This window comes from Corapipo altera, unplaced genomic scaffold, assembly GCF_003945725.1.
Source record: "Corapipo altera isolate COAL_440 unplaced genomic scaffold, ASM394572v1 55, whole genome shotgun sequence".
Lineage (NCBI taxonomy): Eukaryota > Metazoa > Chordata > Aves > Passeriformes > Pipridae > Corapipo > Corapipo altera.
In genome coordinates, this window is record NW_020884882.1 from 8703114 (window position 1) to 8714696 (window position 11583).

Here is an 11583-nt window from a genome sequence, read left to right on the forward strand (position 1 = left end):
CCACTGGAAAAACTACATGACTGCCCTGTTTTTACTGGAGGATTTCTCAGAAAATTGCAAAAATATAAGGAATTAATAAAAAATAAAAGGGCAACCAAAAGCTTTTTTTGGACCACATTTTGTCCTTTGCTTTGATCTACCTCTCCTTTAAGCAGAATTCCAAAATGCAATCCTAGTAGAAAGCTCAGGAGGTTGCAGGGGCTTGAGATGTGATTCACATCACCTGCCATAAATATCCCAAGCTTTCAAAGTCTTATAGCAAAGTCTTCCATATCTGTTACAGGTTTCTGAGCATAGGAAGGTCGTTCTCAAAATTGAACTTAAATTAATTTCATTTATCAGGAAAAACTGACAAAGTTAATCCAAAATCACATCCCCACATTCTTTCTTTCTTGGGTTCAGTCAAAATAAAAAAAAAGTGAGAAAAAGCCATCCACCTTTAGGTCACACATAGGATTGATTACAATTTGTCTGACATTTCAGGCCCTCTCCTGATTACAGACTGCAGGCTGCACCAGGGAAAGAAGTGTGATTTAGAGTCTGTAGCTGCACTCTCAATACCATGGAAAGGTCTTGACAAACAGCACTACACGAGCTCTGCTTCATCACAGGGTTTTAATCTGTTCCCTGTCACTCACCTGCTGGCATGCAGAGACCTGGTATCAGTCTGCAAGATTAGACGCATATTTAGGAGGCAGAGTGCAGTTTGGGAATGACAAATACTGCTGGTGTTACACCATGGTTGTGAAGCTGTCAGTGCATGACCTAGTTGGCCACATACTGAAGAAAGGGGATCTGGGGTTAAATTCTAGCTCCTTCTCCACACTTACACATTGTTTTAATCCATCTGCTCTCCTACACAGGACAGCAACAATTTCAGCTGCAGCTGCCAACAAACAGGATCAGTAGGACTCAGCTAGGAAATCTCAACATACGTATTTCTCAAGCTGTTAGGCTATTCTTCCTGGGAAAATTCAGAAACAAATATTAAAAGAAAAGAAACACTTAAGCAAACTGGTACGCCAGAAGGCATTATTACAAAACAGCTACGAGATTCTTTCTTCAAGAGATTTAGAGCGAAAGATATGCAGCAAGAGAGCTGTAAGACAGCACACAGATATAAGATTGACACGAGACTCCCCAGCAGTCCTCACTGCAGTTATTTTTTCTAGTTTGACACAGTGTGAGAGCATCAATGCCCAGCTCACCCTGCCCTGTGCTCCCTGAACGCTGCCAAACCCCACTGCACAGCCCCTGTCGAGGTGCTTTCCCAACGAAACACAGGAGAAGTGGACAATTCCTTCTGGCTGACAAAGGATGATGTGGAGCATGCACAGGAAGGAAGTGAAGGTCAGGTAATAACCCCAATCCACATAGTCATGAGCAGTGGCTCAGAACACTGGGTAGCCAACCCAAACTGGGCAGAACTGGTGTGTGCTCACAGCCACAGTGGAGCAGAGCTCTGGTAATTCTGCAGTGAATAATCCATGTTCAGTTCTAAATAACACAGTCCTTTACTTGACAACCCCAACTTCTAAGGGCATTTTCCTGTTGTTATAAAAAGATGAAGAGGAGGAACATCTGCTTTGTAAAACACTGTTTCACAGTGCTCAACACAGCTCGTTTCTGCTGCACCACCCTTAATAGGCACAGCACAAATTTGGCAATGTGTTCAGCTGCTTCATGTTGCTCCTGTGATCATATTGTCCAGCTGTAAGCCTGCAACATGAAAAAGTTACTGAAAGATTGTTTGGCATTTTTAATGACTTGTGTCTTGCCTCTACCTCCCACCAAGATCATACTCATCAACAGCTGCGAGCAGAGTTTTTTTTGCTCACTGCAGAGTCATACTGGCTGTAAGATACACTTAAGGTGTGAATCACAAAGAAATGTGTGGGCTATAATCACCCTCCACATTTGTAGCTCATTTTGCCAATCAAGTTGAGAGTTTCAGCAGTCCTGGGCAGTAACAAAACTGATTTCTCTCCTCAAATGACTCCCTGAAGTTGTCAAAGGTTGCAAGGTCTGGACTCTCCAGCCAGCTCTTTTATCCTGTTCACAAGTCTACAAAGTTACTTTTAAAAAAACAAAACCACCTTTATGAGCCAAAAAACCTGCATGCTGTAGAGAGTTACAGACACATTCATGTCCTCCTGATTCTACTGAAATATTGGCACTGTGGATCTGATAGGCAACAACATGGCTTTCTCATAGCAGAACTTCCAGGATCCCTTTGTTTGGAAACAAAAACAGGTAAAGGACAAAGGTATGTCTCAAACATGAATGTTCCTAAGGGTTACAGCTTCAGGGTGGAAGTCCCACCTAATGTTGGCTTGGTATTAAAACACAGAACACAGTATAGATATAAACCTGCAAGTCCTGACTAATCTAGGGTTTAAGAGTACTTCATAATAGTGTATTATCATTGCCAAACAGCACCACAGGGGTTCTGTGGAGAAGTCAAAATCGCCTATCAGGTTCTACCATTTATAATGCATGATATTGAAATATTTACTGCTTACTAATACTTACCAGTGTTGGTTCTTACGGACTTCAACTTTGAACATAAATTTCTGAAACCCTGTTCTTACGTACATGCATTTTAATACTTAAAGGGGCTTGAACCCCTCTCCTGTACCTGAGGTACTTTGGCACAGCCAGGCTTTAATACTGTCATTTTATGTCACGTAAAGTTTCATGAAGTAATTATGGCATCCAAAAGGATGACTATGCACCACTGCAGGTTTGTTCAGATAAGCAGCACCCAGCAGCACACTCTGGGTCAGGGTTTGCACAGTGATACAGCGAGGCACACACGTACATCTGTGTCCTCACATCTGGCTCTTTACGGATGGTTTGTGACCACAGGGAACGTGCGTGCGGCGAGCGCTGGCTCCTTCGGGAAGAGCCGCTCACACGGGCTGCCAGTCCCCACACACATGACTCTGGATCTGCTGAAGATGGTATTTGAAAAGGAGCACTGCCAGCATTCACCAGGCAGCTCTACAAACTAACTGTCCTGTGTCAGCGCAATTTGAGTGTGTGGAGCAGTCTCTGAGGGCTGTGTTTTTACGAGCAAATACGAATCTGGTTGCACTAAGAGACATAATGTCAGTACAGTGAGCAAGAGTATATGAAAGCTGGTTTATCTTTGTAAGAACAGTAGTGATAACATGGATTAACAGATTCAGAATTATGTCATGATATCAAATATTTTTTGCATCTACCAAGATTTATTTATTATTCAAGGGACAGGGTTAAAAAATCTCACATCATAAGCTGTTATTTCAAGAAGCAAGGGAAGTAAGCTTTTTGCTGTCTGGTAAATATTAGCAGATTACTCACATCAGTGAAGTGAAAATTATAAGTTCTTCAGTCTTACAATTCCTTTGGTTTTAGTGGAAAGGCTACACCAGTATCAATTGTCTGTAAAACAACACAACTGTCTTTCCTTGCTAAATGTGCAGAAATATCATAGTTTCCTCATGACTGACAATCAGCTTAACCTAAAATTAAGGTTACATTTTTTTCATAAATTCTAATTGCAATTTTTTTATCTGGTGGTTTATACCACGAGTTAAAAAAAAAAGTAAACACTAGAAAGATCCACCTCATCACTGAAACAGACAAACTACCGCCACTTATTTGAAGCATCACAGACACTGCAGACTGGTATGGGGACCCTCAGCAGAGCCAGGAAGTGTCATTCACAAACAAAAACAATATGACCTCATCACACACTTAATTGCTTGTCAGTGACAGGGTCAACTTTGTTTGTACCACTGCTGAGTATCTCACTGTTTGCATCTACTGATATGCCACTCCAGGACCCACAATCACTCAATGACAAGAGTTATCTTAAAAGTAAACTTATTACTATACAATTTTAATTCATTACTTTTGAAAGATACTGTATCTTCCATTTATTTTTTAAAACAGACTGTTGTAAATCCCTTTGCTGGTCTGTAGGCAATACAGGCCACTGTGCTTTCAAGAGCACTGTCCTTCACGAGTGTTGACTGTGGTCAAGTGACCTTTTGAGGAATTAAAAATTATCTACTTCAATTCACAGGCCTTTTGGTCAGAGAACCACAGTTTTGGGTACTAGTTTGAGATTTTCATCTGGCATGTTTCAACACAGATAGCCTGTCCTAATTTTAGTCAGGGTATTAACTGAACCCTCCACAGACCTTTAGATTAACTGCACTAACCAAGGAGCAAAGATTTCCGCTTATTTTCCTTTAAAACCAATAAACCTGCAGTACTTATTAAGACCAAAACAAGGAGAAACTTTCAGAGTAATACTTATAAAGTCCCTCTAGCTTCTATATGGTGCTGGGATAACCACTACTGTAGTTGTAGGCCTGCCATGCAGCTGGTTTAGTCTACTGCTACCTTGCTTGCACTAATTTTCCTATTCAGAATTCCCCACCTGATAAAAAGCAAGTCAGAAGAATTCAAGGTAAGTTTCCTATGACAGTAGAAGATACAAGGACATCCATCTACATACATGCAGGGTCTCATGCTTTTATCAGACTTCAGATTTTCACTGAATTTTGTCTCTTGTTGGGGCAGATAAAGCACAAACATTTTGTTGAAGAGAGTTTCTCTTTCGATGTTCCATGCAAGCTTTTAAACATTCACAGGGTGTTCACACCTGACCTGAAGTTAACCAGTCAATGCAAGGTTTGTTCAGTTCTCTGCCTTCAGCAGGAGTGAGAACAAGGTCAGCTGTGACTCACAGGGAATGAAAGCAGGTAGCCAATGTTTCCAAGAAGGATCACCCTTTACCTCAATGCTTTTAAAAAAATAGGAATTCAACAATCAGTCTGAAATAGCTGAACAAAACAGTTTGAAAACCAAACATTGAGGGTTAATGAGCAGAGCAAATAAAATACTATTTATTTAGACTGTTATTAGCCAAGAACAGCACAGATTGCAAGTATGAAGACTTAAAGCTCTGAAGTCCTATTTCTGGTCTTTAAAGTGTGTAGACAATATATCACAGAGCAAAACCACACTTGATACAATCCCCCTCCCTCCAATTTAGCCTTCAGAAAGCAAATCACCTAATGGCAACACAGTGGCAGAACATTCAAACATGGCTTTGAGCCATTTATTGCATTTCTTTTTTCTTTGCTTTAGGGAATTGTATCAATCTGCCAATTTCTTGCAATAGCAAATCTCTCAGATATCATGTCCTCCACATTCACTGCCTATTAAAAAAGTAAAGGAGATGAAATCAACAAAATTAATTAGAGGCTCCAAAAAAAAAAATTAAAATCATCACTATACAAGAAAACTCAAGACATCATGAAAGATAGTCTAAAAAGAAAATGTAATTCTTAGAGCTCAAGCAAATTAAGAGAAAAAGGAAGTTAATAAAGTTCTTGGACAAGTCTGCCCCTTTTTACATGTATCCATTAAGTTCATGGAAAATAATGATAACAAATAGTTCAACATGCTCTATTCCATTTCCTTCTTCTCAGTACTTGCTAATTCAACACTAATTGTTTTTACTCAGAAAACTAACAAAATCACAAGTTTCCTTGGGGGTAGAGGGGAAGGAAGAGACAGGGTTGCTGAAGTATTGTAAGAAAGTATGTCAGGAAACAAAAGGTACGTGCTGCAGATACACAACAGATTTCCAAGAAAAGTGCAATTATTGCACTACTGTTGCTAGAGAACAGAGAGTTAATGTGGCACGTCAAGAGCTAAAGCCTTAGTGTGTGGTTTACAAGATTACAGCTTTTCAAGTTTCTACCCAAAATTTAAATTCATCTTCTCACGCGCAAAGCAAAATGTGTAGCACTTCATTTTAAAAGTAAATATGCAGGCATATTCTTGATATAAAAGGCATCTAAAATATTCTCTCCTGAGGTCGTATTTGGGGTGAGATTTGAGCTACCGGGTTGGTATTATCTGGGCAGCTATATTTGCTCAATGAGACCTTCAGAACTCTTGGAAAGTTTATTTTAACTTTGGAGGCCTGATTTTAAAGACTAAAAGTATTGCTTTTGGTAATTTAATTCAAGAGAACAATATGGCAGGGGTCACCTCTTTGAAGGGTGCTCCATGTGAAGGCAAACAGTCAGGAGCAGAAAAGCTGTTCTAAATCTTTACTTAATCTCTAAGAACCAAGAGCAACTGGCAGCTGGATCAGAAGTGCTGACCAACTATTCTCACTTGTACTCTCCTGTTGCCTCCCTTTTCTGACAATCTGTAGGGAACTGCAGGCATTCAGAGCTCAAACTGCACGTTTTGAAGTAATTACAGACACAGGTTTAACAGCAAGAAAAAGTAAAACTTCATTTTCTGAGGTGCTACATTCTGTGAACAAGCACGACAGATCACAAAATGGACAAATTATGGGTGCCCTGTAGAGCCTATTGTTTATGGGTTCATAGTCCTCAGGTTTTGTGGTTATATTTTTTCTCCAGGACACTGATATGAAAATAAAGATCATGAGATTTCTCTCATTTTTATATTATGTTTGATTCAGATAAAATTAACTGGAATCAAAACCTATCCAACACGGGGTTTTTTGGGTTTTTTTACACGCTGCAGTCACCTGTCCTGCTTTCAGGAGCTGGTCCAGAATAAGCACCAGGAGACTTGTTAGAAAGTAGATGCAGCAGTAATTCCAACCCAGTGTCAACACCTAGAAGTTTTAAAACTCTGTTTTCCTCTGACCTGCTCTGGGACTGAAGTACACAGGGCAGAGAGGGAATCTCCTCTTACGTTGTGCAGTACAGTAACCAGTTACAAAAAGAGAAAGAAAATGTCACAAAAGTCTTATAACACCATGGAGCTGACTCAGAGGGTCGCTATTCTGTGATGAATTAGTCACTACAAGAGGTGGCAAGTTCATTGTACTTGAATTGCTGTCACTGCAACAGTAGGGTTAATACCTGGCATGACAGCTGATCTGTCTTTGAAAGTCTACAATTATTCTCTCAGAAACAACCAAGAAGGGTGTTTTTGCTAGAATGACAAAGTTTTAGCATGTCTTCCTATTCGTCAGTTATCTCCTCAAACACAGGTGCACCATCTATGATTTGGTTTGTTTCTTTTCCTACATATCCTCTTTGCATTGTCTTAATGCAGAGTTATAACTCAGGAATTTTGGTCATGAAGCTCAGCTCTGTAAAAAAAAAAAAGAATCAATATTCATTAAAGGAAGGTTTCTCAGGCCCCAAAACCAGTATGTAACAAATGGAAACCTTTGAGTCAGTTTTGAACAAGGGACCTTCAACAATGCTCCTCCAACCCCCCCGTAACAGTAATATTGCCACAGCTTTTATAACAAACTGTATTCTCAGCACTTGCCTGTTCAATTGCAGACTTGTTTTACACCTGTGTTAATGCAGAAACCTTTCCTCACCTTTAACGTGGCAGCCAAGCTGGCCATGTGTTCATTCAGAGTGCTCTCCGACTCCTTGTAAGTCAAGCAGGTGAACTGATATTCCTCTGGATCAAAGGCATCTGCTCCCTGCTGCTCCACGTCGTTAGCTACCCCATCATAATAATCCTCAATATCCCCAGGATCCTCATCCTCTTCCTCCTCCTCGCAATTAGGGTCATAATCCTCTTCATTGCTGTCAGAGCCCTGGCTGTTCATGTCCACGGACATCTTAATGCCCTGCCCAACTGCAGACCAGGAAAGCGACCGCAGCTTCTTTTTTTTCCTCCAAACTTTATCGTTCTTTTGATTTCATCTGAGCTCTGTTTCCTAAGGGAGGAAAAACAATTTTTTTCTGTGCCTAAGAAATTGTAAGAGAGGCCACGTCAACATCATACATGTGATCAAACAGCCAGGAATGGGCTGAGCCAGTGGCCCAGGTAAAGAAGATTCTGCTCTGCACATCCCTGGTTTGGATCCATTGCAACTCTTTGCACCTTCAAAGCCAAGGCTGGTCTTACAGGCAAGGTCCAAATCCTCGCAGATCGGGTTATTAAACTGAATCCTAGTCCCCAGTGCTGGCCCCGAGACTTCTGACACTTGCAATAACCTTCACTACAGATCTTTTCAGAGATACAACTGAATTTATGACAAAGTTTTTTATCAACAGCCTGAACTGCTGCAGAACAGCAGCCTTATCCATTTCATTAACAGGAGAAACACCAACCCCTCAGCTATGACCACAGTAGCTAGAAAGGCAACCTGTGATGCCCTGTGCAAGTCCATATTGCTTCAGAACCACAGCCATTAGGTGGGACTTTAGAAAATAAGAGAAGTAAAGAGATGTCTCACATACACACAGGGTATGTGTTTAACAGTCTTCAATACCACCTCAAAAGAAATGGTGGGATTATTTCACCCCTTTCAGCAGGTTCTACTGGATGCCATGTGACTTGGGCCTTACATCTGAAGGGGAAAATAAAATCAATTCTCTCGATTTATTACCTTCTCAATACACACTTATTACCTTCTGAACATAGAAATTTATGCTTAAGTGTTGACAGCTGCTATTCAAGAAGAATCAGAACAGCTAACTTTTTTTAATAGATTCTCCCTTGTATTGGAAAATTTACATATCTGATTCTTATCTGAACTACAAATCTGCTTGTGTAACTAAACCATGTGAATTTGAGTTTGAAAAGGTTCAGCAGTAAAGCACGAATCAACCTTGAATTTTGGTCACCTCATATTTAGCCATAAATTTCCATTTAACCAAATTATTTCATTTAGAGAGACTATATTAAATACAGAATACTTAAAACAATGCTGCAACCAAATCTCACATATAAAAATATACATAAAATCAAAGCTCTATTTTCCACAGGCACCATGTATTTGGTTCCTTATACATGTTCCCATTTTGCATTACTATGTTCTTAGCTCTGCTACTCAGATATATTCCCACAGTACTGCAATTTGTAGCTGCTGGGGAAACCATAATAAAGCTTTGAGAATCCTGACTTAAGAGCACAGGAAATCTCAACCATATATTTTCATTATTTTTCCTCAACTAATTTGTTTTCTGTTTCCAGTAACCTGACCAGGCAGCAGAGAATAACCAGGAAGAGAAGCGATGTACAATTAATTTGAGGACCTGCAGTGATTTCAGCAGATACAAACCTCCAGTGAGAGAGGATGAAGGCTAGCAGCTAATTATATTATCCCCTGAATTCTGGTCTTCCTTCCTTTCATTTGCCTCTTGATTCCTTAGCTATCCACAACACACATAGCACACAAATAATTTATAGCACTGCTTTCCATAGCATTTCAGAGGAACAGACACACAGTCTCTCCATATTGGAAGGAGACAGATGTGAAATCTGATTTGGTAGACACAAGGCAAATCTATATTGTCCCTCCCTCTACCCCACTCAGAGTTAATGCATCAGTTCAGGGCTTAATCTGTATTGACACTGATCTCTTGCATAAAAGAAGTGATGGATCTTCACCTGCTAAAAGGAATAACTTATTTGAGACTCTAAACCCACGGTGAACATGTCATCAACAGCCCAGTGTGCAGCAGCTTTGTTCAGCCAACCTCAGAGTATCACAAAGCCTGACCAAATTTCACAGGTCGGGGAACTTCCCAAACTCACTCAGATCATCTCGTACTCTGGAGAAAAAAAAAAACAACCACCAAAACACTGGGTCCATTTGCTATCCCAACACATGGCGAGTCACATCCGAGCAGTGAGATGTTTGTAGATATCCAGGTGGAATAAAAGGCCTGCCCAGTACTTCCCAGTTCCACACCAGTCACCGGGGAGAGCTCGGAGGAGCGCAGAGACATCCCTCTGTGCCACCAGCACAGCTCTGTGAACAAACAGAGGAACGCTTTGCACAGGCAAATGGGGAAATGGATCTGTCAAGCAGAAAACAGCCTGCAGACTGGGTGACTTCTGTGCCTCCTGCCCCAGCACTCGAGGGAAGAGCTCACTTCCAGCTTAACTGAAAATCACATGGACACACGTGAAGGGAGAGGGAAGGCTCTGAGGACAAAGCAAAGGAGGATACTAGGAAAACCAGGAATAGAACTCACCTCACCTACACTCAGTCCAGTGCTCACATAGCAAACTCTGAATACAAAGTAAACAGGACACAGCTAATACTTGATAGCACGAACTTTTGAGACAATAAAGACGTTAAGCTCAAATAAAAGGATCAAAAAACCAAAGAGTATTTAGATTAAATAATCACTATAATCTCCAAGACCAGATAATAACATTTTAAACCATATTTAGATCGCTTTCCTACCCAAGGGAGGATGAGGCCCTTCATTACCAGCTTTGCCTGAGATACTAGTGTATCTTCACTAACACTGATACAATTTAGTCCCCTATTGCAGAAGCTCTGGAACACACCCACCCCTACTCTCTGCTCTCCATCACCTCCAACAGAGATGCCCTCTCACTGATTCCTGCTTTGCAACACAATTCTTAACAAGGTCTTTTGCAACAATAAGCCTTCAAATATGCCACCACCAGTGGCATTATGTCATCCCACCTCATACCTCGTCCCACTACATCTCTCTTTTCTGATTTCTTTCCGTCTGTGCCTATCTCTGTGAGATTCCTCTAGAAAGTCTTTTGGAGGATGCTCATCCTCTTTTTCTGTTGACATTTCACAGCCATTTAAAATGGCTTTTTCTTCTTTCACCTCTTTATCCGAAACAAAGAAAGCACAACTCAATTCTGCCTCCTGAACTACTTATCCCTGTAACCTTTAAACGGGCTGACACCCTCCCTTTCCCCTGAAACCATCCACAAGCCCCAGCTCCATGCTGGCCAACAATGCTAATTGCATCTTCATCTTTGTCACCCAAACCCATAATCTGTGGATCATCCTCACCTGCCTCCTTGCACACTCAGCGCACACCTCGCTGTTCCTTCTCCACTGAGTTTTTAGACAGGATTTTTTTCATCCCAAAATGGAGAACCCAGAAGATTCCCCATCCTTTTGTAACAGATGACTCTGCAGGGACCTCCTTGCAGCCATTGCACACTCCCTCGTGAACATCCACACTCTCCTCCTGCTTTTCCAGTCTCGGTTCACACTATCACGACTGCCTTGTCCTTCCCAACTCATCTAACCCATTTCATCCCTGCCCTTTCTAACCTACTGCCGCTTTTAACCAGTTTTTTCACGCACCTCTGTATCCCACGGCACTCCGGGCTCGGGCAGAGCGGTGCCCAGCCCATAGAAATTACCTCGGCTCCATTCTTTAGGAATGCGGGCGAGCCCAGACCCCGCGCTTGTCCCGCACGGCCAGAGCGCTGCTGACTTGTGGGAGAGCAGCGCAGGAAAACCTGGCGGGAGCAGCCGAGTGGGGACAGCCCCGCACAGCCCGCACAGCCCGCACAGCCCCCGCACAGTTCCAGGGAGCCCGAGAGCGCCGGGGCTGCGGCTCCTCCCGGGCGGAGCGCAGAGCTCAGCGCCGGGCACGGAGCGGCGGCCGCGTGTCCCACCCGTCGGGCTCGGGATCGGCCCCGGCCCCGGCGGGACCCCCGGCCCGGCCCGGCCCCGCACTTACCGGGCGGGCGGCGGAGCGGCCCCAGAGCTCCTCCTGCGCGCCGGAACCGCCGGCCCGGTGCGTCACCTCCGCCAGGCGGGGCGGGGCCGGG

General features: G+C 42.4%; 1 protein-coding gene across 4 annotated transcripts in view; it reads right to left on the minus strand.

Annotated features, from left to right (window-relative positions):
- Positions 1 to 11583, minus strand: part of ARIH2 (ariadne RBR E3 ubiquitin protein ligase 2) — a 32838-nt gene that overhangs the window by 20473 nt on the left and 782 nt on the right. The window contains exons 1-2 of one of the 4 annotated variants that reach the window (XM_027640819.1): positions 11493 to 11576; positions 7385 to 7732 (exon numbers count right to left, since the gene is read on the minus strand). In XM_027640819.1, coding sequence (XP_027496620.1) covers positions 7385 to 7633 — 249 coding nt within the window. In that variant the 5' untranslated portion in view covers positions 7634 to 7732; positions 11493 to 11576. Of the gene's footprint in view, positions 1 to 7384; positions 7733 to 11110; positions 11197 to 11492; positions 11577 to 11583 lie in introns of those variants that run through there. The other 3 variants (XM_027640821.1, XM_027640822.1, XM_027640820.1) reach the window with 3 other exon arrangements.